Genomic DNA, 25,890 nt, shown 5'->3' on the forward strand with positions numbered 1-25,890 from the left:
TCAGGAATCGAACCCACGACCTTGTGGTGTATGGAATGATGCTCCAACAACGGAGCCACCCGGCCAGGGCTGTCCTGTCCTTGACAGTCACCATAAGGAGAGTTATGAGGAAGGAGACAGTGTATTATCACCTCATCGTGGGTGCGGGATCCAGAGGGAAAGCTTGCTCCTCAGGAGGTCAGGGGGCCCGAGTCCTGCTCATATGTCCCGGGGAATTCTGAGGGTCGATACCCCATGGCAGCCGATGACACAAGCTCTCAGCATCGACAACAGGCACCAGGAGCCGGTGCAGGGAGGGAGCCTCTCCCAGGCCCATGACGAGGCTGTGATCCTGAACACGCCCCTCCCTTGTCCTGAGCCTCAGTTTCCCCACCTTCACCCTGGGTGGCTGACAAGGGGAATCTCAGAAGCAGCAGAAACTCCGCAGGTGAAGAGCCTGTGCACCGGGACAGGAAGGAAAGTGAGGGACCCCTTCTTATAAAGCCCCCCCACGGAGAATGAGGAGAGGCGGACGCTGTGGCTTCAGGTACAAGTCCTAATTCACCACTGAGAGTCCCCACGTTCTGAATGAGCTCCCCAACTTCAAACTGAGAAATTACTAGCTCCGGGGATGCGGGCAAGGTTCCAACAAGAACTTCCTAAGATACTGCCAGGGGCAGGCTGGGATCCGGCAGCCAAAGTCCTGCCCACCCATCTGTGACCCGGGCACAACCCCCACCATCAAGGCCATCAGCCACACAGTCCCCACTCGCCCCACCTGTGTCCTCCAGGTCCCTGATCTTCCCACATACCCCAAAGGTGCCCCAGCCGGTCACCAGCCCTTCATTCCAGAGATGCGCATTAATGAGTCAGGAGCTTGCTCTGAGTGTGTCACAGGGGCCCCCGTCTCCACAGGGGATGTTCATGGCCTCCCGAGGCAGACAGGCTCACGTTGAACTTGTGGCAGGCGACCTGAGCCACTTTGTGCAGCTGGTCATGGTCGCAGAGCTTCACTTGTCCAGTTTGGACCTTGCATTTCTGTGGCTTCAACGCATCCCTGGGAGAGAGGACCTGGAGCTTCTCGAAGGCCGGGGGGGGGGGGGGGGGGGGCGATCCCGCAGCAGCAGGAATGCCTCCCGGTGCCCAGAGCCCAGTGCAGCCCGGACTCTGGGTCTCTGGCCCCTGGCCCAGGACACTGTCTCCCCACATCACATTGCCTCTCCTGCTTGTCCCCTCCCACCCATCCCACTAGAGGGCAGCCAGGTGAATCACCCACAGTTCTGCCCAGTGTGCAGCGGTCGGCACCCACTGGGGGTGGGTGAGAGAGCCCCCACATTCATGCCGCCACCTGCGTGTTGTTACACCTTCGCTCTATTTGTGCCCATCCATAACCCACAGCATTACTGTATAGACCTGAAGTTTCAATAAATGGCCGCCTGCTGTTTTTTTAATGCTACATTTGGTCACTTTGGTTTCTCCGCTGACACAGATATCCCTGCTTCTCCCATCAGGTCCCCTGATACCAACCAGCCACACTCTTTATCCATCCTCCTGGGGGATGTCTCCGGGTTTCGCTCTTAAAAACAATGTAATAATGAACATAGTCATGCGAACCCTGGCTGAATGTGGGGGTGTTTAGACTATGAATTCAAACTTGGGAAAGCATTTCCAGGTGGTGTGAAACGCTTTGCAGCTGCACCAGCTGTTTCCAAACTGCTCAGAGGGGTGGGCATCAACAGAGGGTGTGCTCATTTCTCAACATCTTTACAAACACATGGTTTTATTGTACTTTTTTATTTTCTCCAATCTGATGAGTGTGAAATTGTGTATCCTTTCAGTTTCCTCGGTATTTCTCTGATTATGGAGGAAGCCAATCACTGCATATGGCCATTCAGGTGTGTCTTCTAAGAATGGCATGCAGAGTTGTTGGGTTTTCCCCCCATAAATGCTTTGTTTCCTTTGTCCCACACCATTCCTCTGAATTAATATTTCTTCTTCCTGGAATAATTCCTTCAATAATTCTTTTCATGAGTGTCTGCAGGTGATAAACACTCTTCATGTTTTCTGTTTTGTAACATCACTATTTTTTCCTTAATGTTGCATGATAGTTTATCTGGGAATAAAATTTTATATTGATGGCGATTTTTCCTCACCACTTTAAAGGTATTGCTCCAGGTTCTACTACCAGCTATTGTTGTCAATCAGAAATCTGCTGAGTCTGATAGTCATTTCTTTTTTGGTTAAACTAACACTTGTCTCTGCTGGCTTTTAATATTGACATTTTGCAGTTTTACTAAAATGAGTTTAGGTGTAGGATTCATTTGTATTTATTCTGTTGAATTTTCACAGGGCACTTTCCACTGAGGATTCACATTTTTCTTCGATTCTAGAAAATGCTTGGATATTTATGTACAAATATTGCTTTTTAATTTTCCCAGACAGATTTTAGTTTCTAATAAAGGGTTCTGAATTTCTAATAAGCCTCTGAAGTTAAAGGCTCTCAAACCATCTTCCCAGAATCTTAAAAGCTCTTTCACATTTTATGGGGGGTTTTAAAGCTCCTCTGTTTCTGACGTGCTGATGTTGAAAACCGAACAAGCTGACACTCAAACACACTCTGAACGTGGCCCTCTGCCCCCTCAAACCCCTTCCAAGCTCAAACCTCGTCTCTGTCCCCACCACCTCTCTCCCACTGCCTGTCACTCCTTCCCCCTAACCCCCACTCTTTTTTATTATTTTATTTTATGTTTTTTTATATATAACCCTCACTCTAGCTCATGTTTCATGAGCTAGGCCTGGGCAACACAGCCAATCAAACCCTCCCCAACAGGTCCAGGCTGGCTGGACCACATCCTGCATCACTCCAGCTTCATCTTCAGTACTCACCTCCACACCATGTCCCACACTCACCGCAGTGTTGTGTGTATGTCGGTCCTCACTTCCCTGTGGCCTCCAGGAGTCCAGGAACCAACTCAGTGAACTCCTTACCCCCAAGACCTTGTCCTCCGTGGGCACATTTGATCAAGGATAATTAAGGAATGGAGGGAGGGAAGGAGGGAAGAGACAGGTAGGAAACGAGGGGGGGGGGAGAGAGAGAGAGAGGGAGAGAAATATAGAAAAGTAGAGAAGGGAAATCAAAAGAAGGAGGGAGGGAGGGAAAGAGGGAGGGAGGGAGTGGGGACACTGAGGGAAACCCACATGAGCTCCCAGAAATGCTGTCACATGGACCAGTACCCCCAGAAGACCTTCCCCTGCCCAAACGTGGAGACCTGGAGCCCAGGGACCTCTCGGGGAGGTCTCCACTGCTCCCTCAGTTAGCACCATGATGAGTCCATGCCGCTATCCCAAGCCAGGATTTGGAGCTGGCTTTTCCAAGTTTAATGGGAAACAGAGGGTGAGCAGGAGGCCATGTGTCCAGGCCCTGGCCCACCCTACTGTTGAGAGACATCAGCCTTCAGAGCATCTTCCTGTCTCTCCCACCGTAAAGTCAGGGAGGCGGGGGGGGGAGGGGGGGACCAAGAGGGCAGGAAGGTCTCAGCACTGTAGAGGGTGAGATGAAGGGTTGGGTTTGGGAGGATGAGGCTGGACTTGGGAAAGAAGCAGGGCTGTCAACAAGGAAGACTGGGGGTCTCCCCCTCATGCAAACCCCGCCTGGCCTCATCTAGGGTCCAGGGGACGGAGGGACATACTGCCGGATCCAGGAAATGTAGCTCATCACTCGGGCATACACCCCAGGGAAGTCACGATGACCACATATGTCTCCCCAGCTCACAATCCCTACCTGGACCCAGGTGCAATTCCAGCTGCACACCAGGGGACCCCCGGAGTCACCCTGTGGGGAGAGACAGGACTCAGCAAACACCTCCACATGTGCCACTGCAATGGGGCTTTTCAGTCCTGATTCCACGGACTGGGAAGGGACAGAGGACAGAGGGAGGGGCAGCCGGGGTCTCACCTGGCAGGAGTCCTGGCCCTCGCTCCCAGCACACAGCATGTCATCTTTGATGATCTCGCCAAAGCTGTTTGATGAATTCTGGTAGAGCTGGTTACAGACCCGGTTCCCCACGATGGGAACCGTCACCTCCTGCAGCTGGTAGGGCGGGGGCAGCGGTGCTGTAGGGAGGGGCTGGCTGAGAACCAGGGCTGGTCCAGGGCTCTGCTGCTTCCCAACAACACAGGTACCCCTTCCACTCCTGCCGGGCCACCCCTGGCCATCAAAGAAGGCACAAAGGGCCCCCTGGGAGCCCTGACCCTTGGGTCTAGAAGCAACTACACCTGGCTCTGGGACTCAGCTTCCCATATCGACTGAACCCGCTCAGTTCTAGGACGCAGAACTTCATCAGGGTCTGGTCTCCACATGCCCGAGGACAGGCACCGAGGAGAGAGTGTTATCCCAGGATTTTCTTTTTTTTCCTTGAAAAGGAATCATCGAGGGCTCATCCCAAAGAAATGCATTACAACAGGGAGGAAACACGTCTGAACCAATGGGTCCAGGTTTTCATTCTGATTTAGGGACAACATCAAGTGTTACACCATCAACATCATAAGGGCACCAGAAGGAGAAGAGAGACAGCAAGGGGTTGAGAACCTGTTTGAAGAAATAATGACTGAAAACATAAATATGTATAATAAAATGGCAATAAATATTTACCTCTCAATAATCATTTTAAATGTGAATGTGTTAAATGCTCCAATAAAGAAATATTGGGTAGCTAAATGGGTAAGAGCACTCGTATTTATGCTGTCTACAAGAGACCCACTTCAGATTGAAAGACACTCAGGGACTGAAAGTAAAGAGATGGAAAAAGATATTTTAAGCAAGTGGAAATTAAAAGGAAAAAAAAAAAGCTAGGGTAGTAAAACTTACATCAGACAAAATAAACTTTGAAACAAAGGTTATAATCAGGAACAAAGAAAGACGTTACACATGATAAAGTGATCAGTCCAATAAGAGGATATATAATCCTTTTAAACATTTAGGAGACAGTGCTGGGGAGGCGGCCTGGAGCTCGCAGCCCGAGTGTAATGCAGGTCTCAGCCCAGAGACGGAGAAATCAGGTTGCTGGTGGCCCTCCCTTTAGCCAGGAGGAGCAGAGAGACACCGGGAACATTCCTGCAGGAGTGTCAGTATGCACTGCGGCTGAACCCAGTGACCTGGGCAGGGATGAAGCACAGAGGTGTAGCCATGACTGTGACAATCAGCATTCTAGACAGAGAAACAAAGTCACAGAGCCTGACCGCCACCCCTCACTCCCCCGAGGGCTCATCTTTCCTCACCCTCCCAGAGCTAGCAGCAGGTCCCAGAAGAAGCTGTAGCAGTGAGTGTCGGGTTGCAGAGCACATTATGTGTAAACCTAAGAACTGGTACTGCAGAAATATTTTTCCCTTGAGCAACAGGCACACTCTGCTACTAATACCAGGGCTGAGTGGAGATACAGAAGGGAGGCCTCTGAGGTCTGCCAGTCATCATTACTGGAAGAGCAAAGCAACAAAGGCAGTGGTCAGCTTTCCCCAGCTCACTTTACCCCACCCATCGGAGCTGCACTGCCTGGAGCATCTGGCTGCAGGAGAAAGCCCTGGGATTTCATGGATTTGGAAACCCCATCTCCTACTACATTCCCCCGTCGGGTTGGTCCCTTGAGACCAAGACAAACTTAACACAAAGGAGGTGCCCACCTTCCCAGGGAACACAGGACATTTTCCATCACCCTGCAAAGATCTTTGAAAAGCCAGAGCGGTGCAAGAGATTTAAAAAACTTGTGCTTCAGTGCCACATACTAGAAAACAAAGAAGTGCCAATCATACATAGATGCCTAGACTGAGCAGAAACCCATCAGCTACCTTGAGTAACCAAGGTAATGAGGTAGCTCAGAAAGAAAATGAAAAATTACCAGAAAGTAAACTTAAAAGACATATAAATATGTGATCTAAATGACAGAGAATCCAAGATTGCAGTACTGAAAAAACTCAACGATGTACAAGAAAGCACAGGTAGTTTAATGAACTCAGAATAAAATCAGTGAACAAAATTAGTACTTTACTAAAGAGACTGAAACTTTAAAAAAAGAGCCAAATAGAAATTCTGGACTGGAAAAACTCAATGAAAGAGGTGAGAATGAACTAGCGAGTTTAGAAAAGAGAGTTGATCAGATGGAGGAAAGATTTAGTGATATTGAAGATAGAAGTCTAGAAGTGATCCAGAGAGAAGAAAGACTTCAGAGTCAAAAAAAAAAAAAAAGAAAGAAAGAAAGAAAACTCTGAGAACTATCAGAAAGAGCAAAATAAAACTAATGGACGTACCAAGAGAAGAGAGGGAGAAGGGAACAGGGAGTCTGTTCAAACAAATAGTTGAGAGAACTTCCCAAACCTATTGAAAGAGCTCGATCCTCAAATCCAAGAGGCAAACTGGATACCTCAACGCCTCAATCCAAAAAGGCCTTCTCCAAGGCACATTTTATTAAAACTGTCAAAAATTAATGACAAAAAAAGAATTCTCAAGGCAGCCAGGGAAAAGAAGACAGTAACCTATAAAGGAAAGTCCATTAGATTAGCACAGGGTTCCTCAGCAGAAACTCTTCAAGTTAGGAGAGTGGAATCAAATATTTGTACTGAGAGAGAGAAATTACCAGTCAAGAATAATATATCCAGCAAGGTTATCCTTTAGATATGAAGGAGAAATAAAGACTTTTCCAGACATACAGAAGCTGAGGGAATCTACCACCAGAAGATCTCCATTGCAGGGAAAGTCAAGGGGTTATTCTACCTGAAACAAAGAATTTAAGGTCACAAAGCTATGAGTAAGATCACCAACAGGCAGACAGAAGCAGGATATTACAATCCTTTTTTATTTTTATTTTTAATTTATTTGAGAGAGAGGGGGGAAGGGGGAGAGAAACATTAATTTGCTGCTCCACTTATTTATGCATTCATTGGTTGATTCTTGTATGTGCCCTGTGATCAAACCTTGGTGTATCGAGATGATGCTCTAACCAACTGAACTACCCAGCCAGGGCCACAGTCCTTTTTTAGAATAGGGTACTATACACTTAAATATCACATAGAGGTTAAAGGAGGTAATAACATTAAAAAAGAGAAAGAAGACAATTAGCGGTGCGACTTCAGGTGCTGTTAGGGGGTTCCAGAAAGCCTGAAAGACCATCATGGCCTAGAAGAAGCCCAAGCTCCACTATCCGAATGGGAGAGGACAGATGGAAACTGTACGATGGGTTTTAGCTGCCTCCGGAGCAGAGTTTGGTGAAGAATTTTTGGAAACAAAACAACAGTTGCAAAAGCTGCAGGATGGCAACCACCTGCTGTTGCAGCAAGTGCCAATGGTTGCAACTGACTGGATGAAGTCAGTCCAGACCCAAAGCATCCTCCGCTACCTCGCGGACAAGTGCAGTCCCCTTGGCAAGGGCCTCAAGGAGAGAACCCTGACTGACAGGTATGTGGGGGGGACGCTGGATCTGCTGGAACTGATTGTCATGCACCCTTTCCCTAACCCAGCTGATCAACAGGAGGAAGGGGCTAGCATGGCCAGGAGGCTATACTCGGATACTTCCCTGTGCCTGAAAGGTCCTAAGGCAGCGAGGACAAAGGCTCCTCGAGGGTAATCAGCTGAGCCTTGCAGCCCATTTTGGCTCTAGAGGAGAAAATTCCCAATATCCTGTCTTCATTTCCTCACCTCCAGGAGTACACAGTGAAAATGAGTAATGTTCGCACAATTAGGAAACTCCTTGAACCTGGCAGCAAGAAGAAGCCTCCTCCTGATGAGATCTGCGGGAGAACCGGGAGAACTTTCTACAACGTCCTTATGCCAGGAAACAGCACATACGCTGAGGGAGAACTTGCCCCTAGGGGTCGCTGCGCCCGCAGCAGCATCTTAATTGACGCCAGGCTGCCTTGGTCCCAGCTCTGTCGAGGTGCTATGTATGTTAATTGGTTCTTTCATGTCAAGGAGATCTGTTCTAGAAACACTGACATTTTTTTGTCCAGTGAATAATTACTATGGAACCTTTTTCTGAAAACCTTTTTGAAGAGGCTGGCGTTTCAGTCAGATCGGATCTGAGCTCGTTTCCTGAGAACAGGGCTGGCAGGACCTCATGTTCTGCCCCCTGAGCTTCTTTTCTCCCCTCTTTATCTCATGCTAACGCCTGTCTGGCCTCTTCCTAATTTTTAGTGTCTAATGACAACAGAATATCTAGTGAATATCTCTCCTCTGAGCTACAATAAATCCATGGGAGTAATGAATGCAGTCGATATTAACCAAAATAAAGAACTTGCGAATCAAAATTTAAAAAAGACAATAGCTAATGCAATTTGGAAATGAACTCAGAGCACAAATAGGGATAATTTCTGACAACAAAAACACAAAAGGGGAGGGCGCTAAAGGTCTAAGTTTGCAAAGGGGGATGGAGATTAGATGCATTTCGAAGAAAAAGCACTACTGTATGCATGAAACTTTCCTTTACATAAACCTAATGGTAACCACACACAGAAAACCCCAAAACCGAGACACATAACTTAAAAAGTACAAAGGGCAAGAGCCAACAGAGACAGAACTACCAGAAAACAAAAGCTACAATGGCCGTGGGAAATCCTCATCCAGCAATAATTACTCTAAGTGGCGATGGACTGAACTCAGCAGTACAGAGGCACAGAGCAGCAGAGTGGGTCAAGAAACAAAACCCCAGCACATGCTGCCTTCAGGAGACACATCTCAGCTGCAAGCACAAATGTAGGCTCAGCGTGAAAGGGCGAAGATTCTCCAAGGAAATAACATCCACCAAAAAGCAGGTGTAGCCACTTCTGAGAAGATAGATTCCAAGATAAAAAAAGGTAACAAGAGACCAAGATGGACATTTTATAATGATAAGGGGGACACTACATCAAGAAGGCATGACACTTCTCAATATACAGGGCTTCCCCAAAAAATATATACACGCTTTAACAACTGATAGCTCAATTGATGTTTCTCTCTCTTTGGATTTAACCCATTGGAATTAATAATTATTCAAAGCATGTATACATGTTTTGGGACACCCTGTGTGTGCTCCCAATCAGGGAGCACCAAAATACATAAAACAACTACTAACAAAAATAGAGAGAGAAAATGACAAAAACACAATCATAGCAGGGGCCTTAAATACCCATTGACTGCTATAGACAGATCATCCAAACAGAAAATCAATAAAAAAATATCAGCCTTAAGTGGCACATTAGACCAAATGGACATAATTAACATTTAGAGAGCCTTTCACCCCAGAACCAGGTTATACTTTCTTCCCCAGTGCACATGGAGCATCGTCAAGGACAGGCCGTAGGTTGGGACACAGAACGAGGCTCAACAGGTTTAAGGAGACTGAAATCATGCCAAGCACACGCTCCGACCACGATGCTTTGAAATTAGAAATCGACTGCAAAAGGGGAAGTAAAGAAACCCACAGATATGTGGAGATTAAACAACATGCTACTAAAAAATGACTGGGCCAAAGAAGAAATAAAAGGTGAGATCAAAAGGTATGTAGAGACAAACGAGAATGACAATGCCACAGATCAAAGCTCCTGGGATGCAGGGAGAGCAGTCATGAGGGGGAGGTTTATATCGCGACAGGCCTATCTCAGGAAACAAGAGACACCCCAAGTCAATAACCTAACATCACATCTTAAAGAACTAGAAAAAGAAGAACAGCCCTGGCCGGTTTGGCTCAGTGGTTAGAGCGTCAACCCTCAGGCTGAAGGGTCCCGGGTTCGATTCCGGCCAAGGGCACGTACCTCGGTTGCAGGCCCCATCCCTGTCCCAGTGCATGCGGGAGGCAAGCAATCCATGTGTCTCTCTCACAGCGATGTTTCTCTCTCTCTTTATTTCCTCCACTCTCTCTGAAAAGCAATGGAAAAAATACAGACCAACGATCTCTGATGAATACAGGTGTAAAAATCCTAAACAAAATGCTAGCACATTGAATACAATAATACATTTTTAAAAATACATCACAATCAAGTGGGGCTTGTTCTAGGGATGCGAGGATGGTTCAACATATGCAAATCTATCACTGGAATACACCACATTAACAAAATAAAGAAAAAAATTATATGATCACATCAATAGGTGCAGAAAGAGCATTTGACAAGATACAACATCCATTTATGGTTAAAACACTCAATAAAACGGGTGTAGCAGGAAAATACCTCGACACAATAAAGGCCATATACGTATGAGAAACTCTCAGCTAATATCATACTCTACGGTAAAAAAATGAAAGCTTTTCCTCCAAGATCAGGAACAAGACAAGGATGCCCACCCTCACCACTCTTACTCAACATAGTCCTGGAAGTCCTGGCCAAAGCAATAAGGCAAGAGAAAGAAATTAAGGCATCCAAGTTGGGAAGGAAGAAGTAGAACTGCCGCCTTTTGCAGATGACATGATTCTGTATATAGAAAACCCTAAAGACTCCACCACCAAAATATATATATATATATATATTTATATTTATATTTATAAATATATATATATTTCTGATATATATATCAGAAACAATAAGCAAAGACAGTAAAGTTGCAGGATACAAAATCAACGTACAAAAATTTCTCTGCATTAATATATACTAACAATGAAATTATAGAAGAAGAAATAGAAAAAACAATTCCTTTTACAATTGCAACAGAAAGAATAAAATACCTAGGCATAAACTTAACAAAGCATGTGAAGGGCCCATATACTGGAAACTACAAAGCATTATTAAGAGAGATTGAAAAAAACACAATGAAATGGAAGAATCAACATAGTTAAAATGTCCATATTACTCAAAGAATATGCAGATTTAATGCAATCCCCATCAAAAGCCCAATGACTTTTTTAAAAATAGAACAAAAAAAAATCATTAGATTTGTGTGGAACCACAAAAGACCCCAAATAGCCAAAAGAAATCCTGAGGAGAAAGAAGGAAGCTGGAGATATAACACTCCCTGAATTCGAGTTATTCTACAGCCACAATAATCAAAACAGCATGGTATTAGCGGGAAAACAGACACACAGGCAAATGGAACAGAACTGAGAGCCCAGAAATTAACTGCCATGTATATGGGCAAATGATTTTTTATAAAGGGATCAAAAACATATAATGGAGAAAAGAAACCCTCTTCAATAAATGGTGCTGGGAAAATTGGAAGGCCACATGCAAAAGAATGAAACTGGACTACAGTTTGTCCCTATGTACAAAAATTAACTCAAAATGGGGCAAAGACCTAATTTTAAGGCCTGAAACAATAAATTACATAGAAGAAAACATAAGTACTAAACTTACGGACCTTGGTCTTAAGAGAAGAGTTCATGAGTTTGACCCCAAAGGCAAGGGAAGTAAAGGCAAAAATAAACAAATGGGACCATCTCAAACCAAAAAGCAAGGAACCTCCAGCAAAACCAAAAGGCAACCAACCAAATGAGAGAAGATATTTACAAAGGACAGCTCCAAACTACATAAAGAACCCATGCAACTCGACACCAAACAAACAATCCAATTTTTAAATGGGCCCAGGACCAAACATTCTCCCAAGAAGACACACAAATGACCAACGAATATATAAAAAGGTGCTCAGCCTCGCTATCTATCAGGGAGATGCAAATCAAAACCACAATGAGCCATCACCTCCACCTGTCAGAGTGGCTGCCATCAAAAAACCAACAAACAACAAGTGTGGGCGAAGCTGTGGAGACAAGGGAGCCCTCATGCACTGTTGGGGGGGTTGCAACTTGGTGCAGCTGCCCTGGAAAACAGCATAGAGGCTCGTCAAAAAATTAGAGATGGAGCTGCTTGTGACCCAGCAATTCCAGTTCTGGGTGTATATCCAAAGAAACCCAAAGCACTCATCGGAAAGAACGCATGCACCCCTACGCACCCCTATGCACCCTGCAGTGTTACTTACAATAGCCAAGGTTTGGGAGCGGCCCAAGTGCCCACCAATGGAAGAGTGATAAAAGCATGACGCTACATACCAGGTGGGGCAGAAGGAGGTTTGCAGTCGTGAGTAGGTGAAACAGAGCTTATTCTTGTGTTATTATTTATTGATTATTGTATTTATCAATTATTTTCCATACAAACAGCTGTAAACCTACTTTTGCCCCTCCCTGCGTGTACAGTGGAATATTACCTGACCGTAAAAATGAAAGCCATCGTACCATTATGCTTAGTGAAATAAGTCAGAGAAAGATAAATACCATATGATTTCACTTATATGTGGGATCTAAAGGACAAAATAAACAAAATAGAAACAGCCTCATAGAGACAGAGAACAGACTAATGGTTGCCAGAGGGGAGGGGGTCGGGGGCTGAGTGAAAAGGTAAAGCGATTAAGAAGTACAAATTGGTGGTTACAAATTAGCCATGGGGCTGTAAAGTACAGCACAGGAGATCTAGGCAATAATATTCAATAACTCTGTACGGTGCCAGGTGGGTATGGAAATATCAGGGGGAAGGCTTTGTAAAGTATATGACTGTCTAACCACTGTGCTGTGCGCCTGAAACTAATACAAAATAATATTGGATGTAAACTGTAATTGAAAAATAAAATTTAAAAAAAGAATTGGAAACAGACACTCTGACAGGTGCTTGAACACACAGGGTCACAGCAGCATGATTCACAACAGCCGAAAGGTGGAAACAGTCTATCAGCTCAGGAATGGATGGATAAAGCGTCCCATCCACCCAGTGGAATATTACTTGGCTGTAAAAAGGAATGAAGTTCTGACACATGCGACAACGTAGCTGAACCCTGAAAACATCATGCTAAGTGAAAGAAGACAGACAAAAAACCCACACGCGGTATGATTCACGTTGATATGAAATGTCCAGAACAGGCAAATCCGTAGACACGGAAAGTGGCTTCATGGTGGCCAGAGCCTGGAGCGGGAGTTAGCATTCGGTGGGGACGGAGCTTCTGCCTGGGAGCCTGAGAGTTCTGGAGACGGAGGGCGGGGCGGGCCGCACAGCATTGTGAGCGTCCCGAATGCCACTGAACTGTGCGCTTAACAATGGTGGAAATGGTAAATTTTTGTTATATATATTTTGCCACAATAAAAAGATGGAGGATTCCCCAAAATTGCAGAGAATAAAGGCTTTTCAGCAAAGCCACAACCACACATCCAGCAGGCTACCCTGCGTCTCCACTGCCCACCAGGCCTTACCTCCAAGTCTGATGTAACCCCAGCCGGTCACCCAGCACATCTTCCTCTCAGGGACCTTTAGAGAGGCAGGTGGCAGGGTGACTAGGTTGATGTGCTCGGAGAGTGTCACAGGGGCCTCCAGTTTCAGCAGGGCGATGTCCGCACCTCCCTCGGCAGACAAGCTCTGGTTGAACTTGGGGTGGCGGATGACCTGAGTCACGTTTGTCGGTTTGTCATGGTCATAGAGTCTCATCCGCCCAACTTGAACCCTGAAGCCACCAGCCTCCAGGTCCTCCCTGGGGGAGAGGGACCAGGAGCTTCTCTGAGGAGGCTAGGGGCAGGACCAGCCTCGGCACAGCAGCAGGAATGGCGCTGGCCACTAACAGTGGCTGTCCCCGAGGCCCGGGGCCCTGCCCCAACGCCCTCCTCTCACCCCCTGCGTGTTCCCCACCCCCGCCCCACCAAGGGGGCATCAGGCCCATTGCTCACCGCTGGGTGCAGTGGGCAGCGGTCAGCACCCACTGGTGGTGGATGAGGGAGCCCCCACAGACGTGCTGCCACAGCTCAAGCCCCTTGTTGTACCATCGGAGGCTGACCTGCCAAGGCCATCGCCCGGTGGGGGCATCGTGCGTCCCCGCAATGCCACCCTGCGGCCTCCCTGAGCCAGGATCTGGGAGGCAGAGAGGGGACGCCGTCGCGAACCCCAGCACAGCCTCCCCCGCACTCAGCCCCTCCCGAGCAGTCCAGTCGCTCTCACCCTGAGCTGACGCTGAGTGGCCTGGGCAGCCTCAGGCAGCAGATGGGGACAGGTGTCGGGACTCACCTGGGAACAAGGGCACGGAGCCGCCCAGGCCTGAGAGGGTCAGGAACAGCAGCCACAGCATCTGTGGGGATGGGCAGGGGCCTGGGTGAGACCACCAGGGGCTAGGGCCCCAGTGTGGGGATGGAGAAGCTGGGGTCCGAGCAGGGGTGTCCTCACCTTGATGGACCCTCCCTGGGCCTCTCTGAGACCCTTTATTCCCTGGCACTGGAAGGGGCAGGCAGGGGCAGGCCCCTGGCCGGGCTGTGGGCGGGAAGTGAAGCTTCTCCTTTCTCAGGCCCACCCCAGGTCGGCCAGTCAGTCAACAGGCCTGGAAGAGCTCCTGCTGGGCCCTTGCCCAGCTTCCCACCAGACCTGCCACCAGGCTGTCACTGGGCAACAACCACACTCTAACTGCGCGGATCTCAGCCATAAAACACACCCAGGCCGGCAGAAGCGACCAGAAGAGAGAGTGTCAGGAGGGTCAGGTCTGCTGGAAGGAGCCCTGGAGCGCTGGGCCCAGGGAGGCACAGACACCAGGTGCTGGGCCACTCGGGCCACAGGGCAACTCTCGAATCTGCTGAACTCCGTGAGGCAGGCGTGGAGCACGCCACCATCTGACTAGAGCACGGCAGGCCACTACCTTCACTGCTGCCATCTGACTGGCATGTGGCCTGTGGTCACCCTCACTGCCACCAGCTGTGCAGGTTGAACTCTCCAGAAGCTGGAGACAGGATGTTTAACACAGGGTACAAATTGGGGCGAGGCATCCTGAAGGCAGGTGGATGGGGCAAAGCTGGGCGAAGGGGGAGGCTGGAGCACAGTGCAGGGCTGACTAAGCCCTGACCGGCCCAGGGGGAGACCCAGTGTCCCTGGCCCTCGCTGAACAAAATCCAGGCCCTACATCATCCTACACTAACCAACGGGGCCTTGACCAGGAGCTGCCAGCCTCCCAGGCGCAGGCCATCAAGTTCTGCCCTGAAAGGGGACCTGGAGGCCAACCTCTGTGTCGGGCACAGCCCACCCCCTTCTGCCTCGTGTGTTGAAGACAGCTGCTCAGAGCTACGGAGGAGTTTCTGCCCAGGGAAGCTCAGAAGGAGAGGATCAGGGTACAACTGAGGCTGTCAGGGCCCCCTCCACTGTCCACCTAGATCCTAACTTTGCTACTAACTGTGGACTCTGGGACTTACCTGGTAGCATGACCCAGACCCTCATCCCTGAGAATCTGAGCTCTGTCTGGTCACATGAACTTCTCAGGCCGGGTGACTGCACTTGTCCATCTGCCATCACAATTGAGGAGGTACCAAGGGACACGCAAGTGCCTCTCATCTTCCCTGCCCCCCATTGTGACACAGCAGCCTTTCCTCTTCTTGGTGGTCAGTGTCATTGTCCCTACCAAGAAGACGGCACTTCTTGTTCACTGGCCTCTAGACACAAGGAACCCAATGTGCCCAGACACCAGCTGTAACTCACAGCTCAATAATATTCTTCAACGCAGGCTGCATGGGCCTAGTCGTCACTCCCCCACCGGGGCTTGCCCATCACCAATACTTTTAATACCATCATGTCTACTGTGTCCTGCAATGCAAGTGACAGCCTGGACCCGCAGCAGAGCCCTTTCTAGCACTGGGGACCACTCAGAACTGGCAGCCTTTTGTGTCACCAACTTTGCAGGCTGGAGCAGCCCTCAGGTGTGGAACATCCTGCTTCCTTCCCATGAGAGGTGCAGATGTCATCACTGGTCTGTTATCGTGGCGGGGGGGCGGTCCCTGCATGCTTGCCCATGGGACTCCTGAATATTGAATGTGGCAAGCCCCTGTACCTCTTCAGGGTTGCTCTCCCCCTCTCAGAAGCACTCAGCCTGATTGGCACATAATGTCACCAAAGAAGTAGATCAATGTGGATCAGCGAGGCCCAGAGCCTCAGAACCTGACCTCGCTTGAAAATAGGGTCAATGCAGATGTAACTAGTTAAGATGAGGTCAGACTGGAGCAGGGTAGGCCCTAAATCCAATGATGGGTGTCCTTGTAAGAAGAGGTGAGGATGCGGAGAGACGCAGAGGACACCAAGAGGGGTGGGGGGAGGGGGAGATAGGGCGACGCATCCACAAGCCAAGGATTCCCAGCACCGCCAGAAGCTGGGAGAGGCAGAAGCCTAGGATTAGGTGTGGCCCCAGGACAACTTGATTTCGGACTTCTGGCCCCCAGACTGTAAGAGAATGAATTTGTCTCGTTTTAAGACTCACCCCCACCCCCGTCTGTGGGCTTTTGTTACTGTGACGCCAGGACACTAGCACAGGTGGGAGAGCCTGACAGTGTCTGAGGTGTGTTTTTCCACCTTGAGCGAAAGGCATGGGCCTAGAGAGAATCTCCATTCCAAACCCCGAAGGTGTCTATTGCTCATCTCAGACAAGAGGAGGGGACCAACACCTGTGGGCCCCACCCCAGAGTCCCCATGGGCACTGGCCTGGCCCTAGAGGGGCCTCTTTTGGGGAACAAAGACTTGCTGGCTCAGTGCTCCCCCGCACCCACCTCTGCCGGCCCAGGGCTCAGTTAGAAAAGATCTCAGAGGCCAGAGGCAACCACTTGCCCACCTCCAGCCAGGAATCCTGGCTCAGCCCACCATGAATTACTGCTGAGCCCAGGAAGTGAGGCGCTCTGGTGGTGATTCCAGCCGAGACAGAGGGGCAGAGCCCTGTGCCCGTCCTCAGGGGACAGAGGCCTATTAGTCCACCGTGTGGCCCTGCCTGCAGATAGCCCCAGGCTCGGGTTTGTCTAACTCCAGCCTTCCCTACAACACCAGGTCCTAGACATTCTCCCTCCCTCGGAAGCTCTGGCCCATGAGTCTCCCAGATCCTCATTCTGTGTGTATTTTTTAAAAATATGTTTTTATTGATTTTAGAGAGAAAGGAAGAGAGAGGGAGAGAGAGAGAGAAACATCAATGCACCAACATCCATCGGCTGCCTCCTGCACGCCCCGCACTGGGGATCGAGCCTGAAACCCAGGCATGTGCCCTGACCAGGAATCGAACCAGATACCTCTTGGTGCAACGCTCAACCACTGAGCCACACCGGCCAGATCCTCATTCTTAATCCTGAAAACACGAAAGGTCTGACTACACCCCTAACCAGTGGAGAAAAATCTCTTTCACTGGCTACAAAGGAATTTACAATCCCATGAAACCCAGTGGCAAGGCAGGCACACCAACACCCCTCTGGGCGGGCAGGGGGTGAACTAGACATATGCGGGTCACCTGGCAGCCGCCCATCAACATGGCCCCATTGACAGGGCAGTCACCTGGGCAGAACGTGTGCCTGGCACACCGAGGGGGCAGTGCCAGGCTGTGCTGTGTCAGCCCCCTCCTTGCTCCCTGGGTGGAGCAGATCCCCTAGGTGGGCCATCTGCACAGTGGTGCCTTCCGGCTGGGTCTCAGGCCTCATCCTCTCAGAAAAAGGATTTCTCGGAGAGCTCCCGGCTCCCAGGAAACCCAGACTTCAGTCCCTGGGCAGGTGAAGGAAGCAGCTCCTGACCCGCCCACCCTGGAGCTTCCAATCTCCCTATCTCCAGAGCCCAGACCTCGCCCCAGGCACCCAGGTCACAGTCAGAGGAGAGCAGGGCTGTTCACCTTGGCCTCGGGGGCAGGGCTCTTGGTCACTGAAAGGTCTCAAAGGCTGCCACCGCATTTTAGAAATCAGACACTGGGGATCAGCCTGCCTCTGAAGGGTATGGAGCCCCCTCACCCACAATGCGGGGCTGCATCAAGCTCCACGGGCTCTCATGGGTCCTGGCCCCAACCCCAGCCGCGCACCAACCATTCCCCCCAAATCCTAGTTCAGCAGGAACACGCACGTCACCGCCTCGGGCAGGAGGGGGCCTCGCAGCTGACTTCTTACTTCCTAGATTTGAAACCAAGAAGCTTCTCTGGTCCACTGGAACCCCCATCCCCCCCATGGGAAGAAAAGATGGGCCTTGCAGAGGTTGATCAAACTGGAAAATGGAGATTAGGGGTGCCGGGTGGAGAAGAGCCGTGGTGACAATGGTGGAACAATGCTTTCCGCGTTCATGCTGCCAAGCCTGTCATTCAAAACATCGCTTCCACTCTGACTGCCGCTGAAGGAGGCATCTAGACAGGCTGACGCTGGGCAGCTCGGGGAGCAGGGCCCGGGCAGAATCCCCCCACCCCAGCCAAGAGGGCCCACCCATGCTGCAGTCACAGGTGACCCCCATCCACCCTCCACAGGCTGAGACCCCCACCAGGACGATCCCACCCGCCACTGCCTCGGCCACGCCACAGACACTCAGTCCAGAGCAGTTTTTCAAGCAGTTTAATGAGCTACAGAGAGTGGGCAGGAGACAGGGGTCCCGGGGTGCTTCCTGCCACCCACCCGCCTGCAGAGCACAGACCCGCCTCTCCCTTTCGCCTGTCAGGGGACCGACAGGGTGCTGGAGGAGGTGGCTGAGGTGGGAGGATTCCTGAGCGGGGACATGGAAGATGACTCTAGGTGCAATGGAGAGCTGGCATTGGGGAAGGAGCAGCGAGGGTCCCCCAAACACCATGGAGGACCTGTCTTCATCTCACGTGGGCAGCACCCTTGTCCCTGCCCAGGGCTCAAGGAGAGGAGTGGACATACCGGTAGATCCAGGGCAAGAAGGATGTCACTCGGGCATAGACTCCAGGAAAGTTAGAATGACCGCAGCTCTCCCCCCAACTCACCACCCCTACCTGGACCCAGTTTCCCCTCCATTTACAGACCAAGGGGCCCCCGGAGTCACCCTGTGGGAAAAAGAGACAGGTGGTCAGTGCTCAGGGTCCGTGCAGGCAGGAGCAAGGCACAGAGGCCACAGCCTGGGGCTCTCACCTGGCAGGAGTCCCGGTCCTTGCTCCCAGCACACAGCATGTCGCCCTTGATAAACTTGTTGATCCTGGAGTATTTCTGCCGACAGACCTCATCCGCCACGATGGGGACCTTCACCTCCTGCAGATTCTGGGGCGAGGCCTGCGACTCTGTGAGAAGAAGCCAAGTGAGCCTAGGGTCCTGAGGGGCATACGGCCACAGGCCGTGGGTTCTAGAACCACACACTGAGCCTCAGTGCCCCCAGGGAGACCCTGGGAGTCGCCCCAGACCCCAACTCTCCAGGTTCATTCCGAAGACGACCAATGGGCTGATCACCTCTAGGCTGACACTGGGCGCCAAGCTCCAAAACAAAACAGAAATATATCTATATTTTTACCCACAAATAACTTTCATTGGGAAAAATCAGAGCAAGTGCTTTCACCCAAGAAATGCCGAGGGAGCAGACCTAGTGTCAAATTTGACTTTGGCCATTTCATAGTGAATCCTTGAGCAAGTCGCTGGAGTTCTCGCTCCTCTGTTTCCATCCCACCAAGGCTACAGAGAGAGTGCGGACATAGGGCACACACAGGGCCTGGCTCAGAGTCAGCGCCAAGAAACGCCCCCAGCGGCCTGCAGTGTGCTCAGTGCTTAGAGCACTGGCCGGCGCATCAGAGGGTCCTGGGTTCAATTCCAAGTCAAGGGCACGTACCTGGGTTGCAGGCTCGGCCCCGGCCCGGGCGGGGCTCATGTGGGAGGCAATCAATCGATGTGTCTCTCTCACATCAATGTTTCTCTCTCTCTCTCTCCCTTCTACTCTCTCTGAAAAGCAATGGAAAAAAATACCCTTGGGTGAAGATTTTTAAAAAAAGAAAAAGGAAATGCCCATGGCCTGGCCTCGCTCTTGCTACTCTGATCTCTGCTCCTTAACAGAGTCCTCTCTAGCTGTCCCTCCTACACCCAAGGGAGACCCCAGGAGGGACCCTAGCTAAGACCTCATCTGTAAAGCTTGGCCAGCACCCCGTTGCACCTGCCCTCAGTCTCCTCTTTAAACTCCAACTGGTCATCCCAATCCTTACCTTCAGGACCAGTGTCACCCCAGCCGGTCACCCAGCACTCCGTGTCTGAGGGGACCGTGAATGACTCTGGTGGGAGGGTGATCCACTTGACTAGGTTAGATGGCAGCACAGAGGCCTCCAGTTTGAGAAGTGCCACATCCGCCCCACTTTGCGGCCCTTCTTCAAGACTGTACGCGGGGTGCCGGATGACCATAGCCACCTTCTCAGTATAATAGCTGGAGGGTCTCACTAGTCCTAGTTGCACCTTAAAGCTCGAAGGCACTGGGTTTTTCCTGGGGAACAGAAGACCAGAAGCTTTGAAAGAGGCTGTAGCAGAAGAGCAAGAAGTGCGCCAGCCCCTCAGAGCCTAGAGGCTTCCCCCTCTGCGGTGGGCAAGGGGAACCCCAGGAAGCTGAATCCTGGCAGGGGGTCTGCAGCCACCCAGCCCAGGAACTGCCCACAACACACATCACATGCCTCCCAACATTGTCCACTCCCCAGGTGTTGGCAGGGTGGGGACTTACCCGCGAATGCAGTGGGCAGAGGTCAGCACCCACTGGGACTGGATGAGAGAGCCCCCACAAATGAGCTTCCACCCCACAAATGGATCCAAGAACCACAGGCCCACCTGCCACGGCCACTTCCCAGCAGGGGCATCGTGGCCCCCCACGATGCCCGCTAGCTCAGTACCCGGGCCAGGATCTGGGGAGGCAGAGAAGGAGCCATCAGGGACCCAGGCACCCCTGCCCAGAACTCAGCATGGTCCTCATATTCAGTCCCTCCCCAGGGCCACCCTCATCTGGGGACCACCACCAAATCCCAGGGCTGGCCTCTGAGAAATCAGAGTCAGGGGTTCGGAGATAGGCAAGCTTGGGGGGTCAGGACTCACTTGAGGTCACAGGCACGGAGCCCCCAAGGCAGGGGAGAGTCAGGAACAGCAGCCACAGCATCTGCAGGGGGAGAGGGTAGAGCCAGAGTGAGGAGACCTGGGGTGAGGACACCGGGGACTGAGGCTGGAGAGGATGGGGGTTGAGCAGGGTGCTCACCGTGCCAGGTCTCTCCGCCTTCTGCTCCTGGGCTCCTCTGAGCCCCTTTATCCTGCTGCCCAGAAGCTGGGCAAAGGGGAAGCCTGCCCTCCTTGGGGTGGGGCACCGGAGGAGGCAGGGCTTATCCCTTCAGTGGATCAGTGGGGACCCACAGGCCATCTGGCAAACAAGAAATACCGAGTGTCTTCTCTGAGAACTTGGTGCTGAAGACATATCGGTAGTGAGATGGATAGTATGCACACGGAAAATAAAAAAATAAGATGCTCTGCAGAGTCCCATACACCGAAAGGTCGCAGGTTCGAGTCCCAGTCAGGGCGCACACCTAGGTTGTGGGTTCGGTCCCTGGTTGGTGCGCGCACAAGAAGCAACCAGTCGATGTTTCTCCCTCACTCTCACATTGATGTCTTTCTCTCTCTCTCTCTCCCTTCCTCTCTCTAAAATCAATAAACATATCCTCGGGTGAGAATTACAAGTAAATAAATAAGATGCTCTGAAACCAATAAAACAGAGCAAGGGCGCGGATGGAATAGGGGCCTTGCAGCTGAGCCAAGAGCTGGGCCGCAGGGGAGCACCCGGCCCCCTGCTTCCCACGCTCCCCGCCTTGGGGCGCTCGCCCTCAGAAAGGGGCACCCTCCCTGGACCTGGAGGCCGAGTTTGCCAGCAGCACTGCAAGTTGGAGGAGGCAGCCTCCCTGGGGCCTTCGAGGGAGCGGGGACCTGCTCACACCTCGATTCTAGACTTCCCTCCTCCAACACTGTGACAATAATTTCTGTCGTTTAAAGGCCCCAGTCTGTGGCACTCGTCGCAGCTGCCCCAGGACACTCCCACGCGCTGGTTCAGCTGTCCTCATACATCACACGCGTGATCAAACTTCGCCAAAACGCACAGCCAAGGATGAGAGAGGTGCCAGTTTAACGCTGGTTCTCATCACCTCTCCTCGCACCCCCAGAGCCCCCGAGCCACCCCACAGTGCTGGGAGCCGACCTCCCTCCCACGCTCCCTGCTTTCTGAATGGAGGAGCTCTGTCCCCCAGTCCAACCCCAGGCAGAGGCTGGCCACCCGCCAGGGACAGACGTTTCCATCCTTTGGCTTCTGAGAATCATCGTCCACCAAACATGGGATAGGACCAGACAATGGTTTAAGAGGAGAAGCAAGAGGAGGGGGGGGTCCCCCCACTTCTGAACCAATGGTGTGTCCCCCATGAGCCAAGCAAGGAGGCCACCAAGGGATGCTTTGCACAAGAAGCAATCGATCGATGTTTCTCTCTCAGATGAGCTCAGGTCGCTAGAAACCCATCGTCTTCTCCTGGGGCCAGAGTCACTGTCATCCTTGCTGAGATTTTGGTGTCTCTGGGGGCATCCAGAACCCTCAGGAGATGCTCGGGATCTCTACAGGAAGCAACTATGATCCACCATGGCCAGGGAGCCCCACCAGGGAGTCGAGAGTGAGCACCCAGGAGGAGGGGGGCTGGGCTCACAGACCCTGCAAGTCTCACAGATCCAGGGACGAGACCTCTGGGTGGCAATGGGGGGCTTCCACCCCCTCCCCAGTGCTGGTCTGGACAGAAGCCCAGCCTTCACCCACCCTCAATGGTGGATGTGGGTTTGGGGCTGGTTCCCGGGGCCCAGATGACAGGAAGACAAGTCACAGAGATGTTAGAGAGAAGCCACAGTCCCCAATGCCCAGCCCGATGCTGGACCCAGACTTCCCGTCCCCCAGCACCAGGCCGGGCGATAACCAGCTGGGCAAGACCTGGGGACAAGGACAGCATTTGAACATTACAGCAGATCTACCGGAAACAGAGACAAGAGGTTTGAGGGCCTCGGGGGAAATCTCATGACCATCACCGCAGGTAATACAATCATTGTTCTCAGAAAAGCCAAAAGCCTCAACTGAAAAGGTTTTACGATTAGGTTTCCCAAGGTGTCTGGATGGAAGATAAATGTTTGAAACACAAATAAGGAGCGAAAGAAGAAGAAACTCATTTTTTTTTTTATCTCAGTAATAACCAAGGAGAGGCCGTAATGGTAAAGGCCGGGCCCACAGCAGCAGCCATGCGTTCCTACTGACGGTAGCTGCGACCTTCACAGGGAAATGTTCCAGAGTCCGAGACAACCACAAAACTTTCCCGAGAAGGGAAGTAACATGAAATAAAATGTCATTCGATGCTGCTAAAAAGAGACGGTGTCATCAAATATCAACTCTTCAAAAATCCCAAAAGAAAATGAACTGCAGGTGCATCTGGAACATTCACAGTGATCCCTAAGTGTGCCTGGAGGAAGATACAGGCGAGGGTGACCCAGGAGGCCTCAGGGCAGAGTGTGGGGCAAATTATGCAGCTGGAATCATAAAGGTGCAAAACTGGGAACCGAGGGGCCTTCCGGCGGTTGAACAGCTGGACCTACGTGCCCATTCTCCTAGACCCCAGCCTCAGTGACAGCACAGTGGTGGACAGGGAAACGGTATCAACTCAGAGCAAAGAAAGAGGGAGGTGACATCGGTGATGGGCCACTGGGAATCAGGTGGAAGGGACCAAGAAGTGGGGGGTGGGGACAAGCGCAACCCGCTTTCTGGTGCTTGGTTTGAGGCCACCTCACTGTGCTTGGAGGACACGTGGAGATGGGGCCGCTTTGTCCCAGGCACCTCAGGTGTTGGCAGGGGCTGAAGAGGTGGTGTTGACACGGGGTCTATGAACAGGGGGTTGTCTAGAGTCTGGACACACAGCTTCAGAGCCTCATCAGGATGAATAATGGCCACCCCACCCACCTGCCCCAGGAAACGGGCCCAGGTTTATTCCCTGAAGAAAGTGAACTAGAGGCTCCTGGCTTAGGCTCACCCAGCACGGAGGAAGGGGTTGCCTAGGAGAGACACGAGGCTGGAAACAGGGATTGAGGGGAGTCTGCCCCTGGTCAGGACTCAGGCCCTCATCTCCCAGCCCAGTTTTTCACCCAGTCATCTTAGGATAAAACCAACTAGTCCAACCAGCCAACCAGGTTGACAGATTTGAGTCAGCATGTGAACTGTTAATAAGCACAGTTGTTCCTGTTTGTTAGAAAATTATACTTGGTTATGGTGGTAATTTTTGGCATAAACCACCCCAAAACCTAGTGACTCCTTCTTAGATATGAAGAAAACAGTTGGGGCCCTGGCCAGTTTAGCTCAGTGGTTAGAGAGCATCAGTCCTGGACTGAAGGGTCCTGGCTTCGATTCCAGCCAAGGGCATGTATCTCGGTCGCAAGCTCTATACCTGGCCCCAGTCAAGGTGCGTGCAGGAGGCAACCAATCCATGTGTCTCTCTCACATCGATGTTTCTCTCTCTCTCCCTCCTCTCTCTCTCTGTCTTCCTCCTTCTCCCTCTCTCCCTCTCTCTATTTCCCTTCCACTCTCTGAAGCTCAATGGAAAAACTATCCTTGGGTGAGGATTTAAAAAAAAAACAACAGTTGGGCCTGACCAGGGAAGCACTGAATTGGAAAGTTAGAAACCAAACTAAAAACAAATGACAAAAAGTTACCCAAACCTATTCAACTAACAATGAAGAGAAACAGGCGAGGTTTCCGTATATTTTCAGGGAGGCAGGAAAAGATACTGCGTTTATGAAACAGGGATTACATACTGTTTTCTTCTCATATAAATAGATAATATCCAAGTGCCCTTGGACATTCAAAATATAACAAATTAAATATTCAATAGAATAGTTGGAAAATTAATTCAAGAGAACATCTAAAAAGTAGAACAAAAGACCCTAGCCTGTGTGGCTCAGTGGTTGGAGCATCGGTCCACACACCGAAGGGTCAAGGGTTCGGTTCTCAAGGGCATGTACTTGGGTTGCAGGTTTTGATCCCCAGCCCCTGTCAGGATGCATTCGGGAGGCAACCAATCGATGTCTCTCTCACATCAATCCCTCTCTCTCCCCTTCTCCCTCCCAAGTTGCAGCTCTGGAACCATCAGATAGTGCTAGTCATTCTGGGCAACACTGAGAGTTCCTGGGGTCACACACTGAAAAAATGCTGTTGGTCTCCACAAGAGCGACATCAGGTGTCTCAACAGACTAGAAACTAAAGCCGTGCTCTCAAAATGCCAAGGGAAAATGCCACTTCCCAAAAGGGCTGACTGCCCAGTGCTGTCTGTCAGCAGCTCCTTCAGGCTTCTCAGAACGTTCTTCCCGGGGAAAGTCAGCAGAGAAGGGTAGATGGACAGACGACAGCCCCTGCCTCTACAGGTGGTCCCTATCATATATTCCAGAGTCCCTTCACCCTCAGCCACCACCTCTGCTGGCATGGCCCCAACTCTTACCCCTCAGGGATCTAGGTCCTGGGTCCCAAGCCCTTTGAAGGCCTTGCCTTCTACCCTTGTCTGCTTACCATCAAAATAGGGCAAGGACGCGTGGATCACCCAGGCGATCATCTGGACTACACACATTCCTGCTTCATTGTGGCCACAGTTCTACCCCCTCTGGGTTATCAGAGTCAGTTGCCCCTGCTGTTACAGGTTAATGTGTCCCCAGAGAAGATAAGTCTCAGTGCTAGCCCTGAGACTTCCTTTGGCAATAGTCTTTGCACCAATGGGTCCTCCTTTGGAAATAGTCTTTGCAGATGTAATCAAGTTTAGGCGAGGGCATTAAGGTGGGGCCCTAATCCAATATGACTGGTGTCCTTATGGGAAGAAGACAGAGACAGACACAGAGGGAAGACCACTAATGATAGAAGCAGAGGTTGGAGTTATGCAATGCAGGCCTGGGAACACCAGGGATGGCGGGCCCCCTCCAGGAGCTGGGACAGAGGCCTGGAACACATTCTCTCCCTGAGGCCCTGAGAAGGAACCAACCTGCTGGCAGCTGCTTTCAGACATCTGGCCTCCAGAACTCAGAGGTTAAATTCCTGTTGTTTTAAGACCCCCCAAGTTTATGATAATTCCTTACGGCCGCCTCAGGACGCTAAGGCACCCTGCCACAATGGTGTCTCTTCTCCCCGCCTGTCCGTCCCTTGGCACCAGGAGCTCGAAGAGGCAGGTGCAGC

General features: G+C 51.0%; 2 protein-coding genes across 3 annotated transcripts; both read right to left on the reverse strand.

Annotated features, from left to right (window-relative positions):
- Window positions 1-3,640: 3,640 nt before the first annotated feature.
- Window positions 3,641-15,138, reverse strand: LOC308554483 (mastin-like; the record flags this gene model as incomplete). Its single annotated transcript, XM_081131714.1, has 6 exons — window positions 3,641-3,811; window positions 3,935-4,092; window positions 13,161-13,435; window positions 13,629-13,809; window positions 13,963-14,043; window positions 15,129-15,138. 6 exons carry the CDS (start codon window positions 15,136-15,138, stop codon window positions 3,641-3,643), a joined length of 876 nt encoding a protein of 291 aa, XP_080987840.1.
- A 3,109-nt stretch (window positions 15,139-18,247) lies between these two features.
- On the reverse strand, window positions 18,248-25,283 carry LOC308554686 (mastin-like). 2 transcript variants are annotated; one of them, XM_081132066.1, is made up of 6 exons: window positions 20,875-20,910; window positions 20,718-20,778; window positions 20,353-20,530; window positions 19,850-20,121; window positions 18,798-18,943; window positions 18,248-18,712 (listed from the first exon to the last, which is right to left on the reverse strand). In XM_081132066.1, exons 2-6 carry the CDS (start codon window positions 20,776-20,778, stop codon window positions 18,548-18,550), a joined length of 822 nt encoding a protein of 273 aa, XP_080988192.1. In that variant the 5' UTR covers window positions 20,875-20,910; the 3' UTR covers window positions 18,248-18,547. The 2 variants fall into 2 exon arrangements, with proteins under 2 accessions (XP_080988192.1, XP_080988191.1); XM_081132065.1 differs by lacking the exon at window positions 20,875-20,910 and adding an exon at window positions 25,237-25,283 and having other exon boundaries at window positions 18,256-18,712.
- Between the last annotated feature and the right edge of the window lie 607 nt (window positions 25,284-25,890).

The sequence above is a fragment of the Miniopterus schreibersii genome (assembly GCF_964146895.1).
Source record: "Miniopterus schreibersii genome assembly, chromosome: 3".
NCBI lineage: Eukaryota > Metazoa > Chordata > Mammalia > Chiroptera > Miniopteridae > Miniopterus > Miniopterus schreibersii.

Coding starts and splice junctions, on each gene's coding strand:
- LOC308554686 (XM_081132065.1), bottom strand. Junction 20,531..20,717: donor CTCCGTGCCTGTGACCTCAA/GTGAGTCCTGAC, acceptor CTGCCTCCCCAG/ATCCTGGCCCGGGTACTGAG. Junction 18,713..18,797: donor AGGACCGGGACTCCTGCCAG/GTGAGAGCCCCA, acceptor TTTTTCCCACAG/GGTGACTCCGGGGGCCCCTT.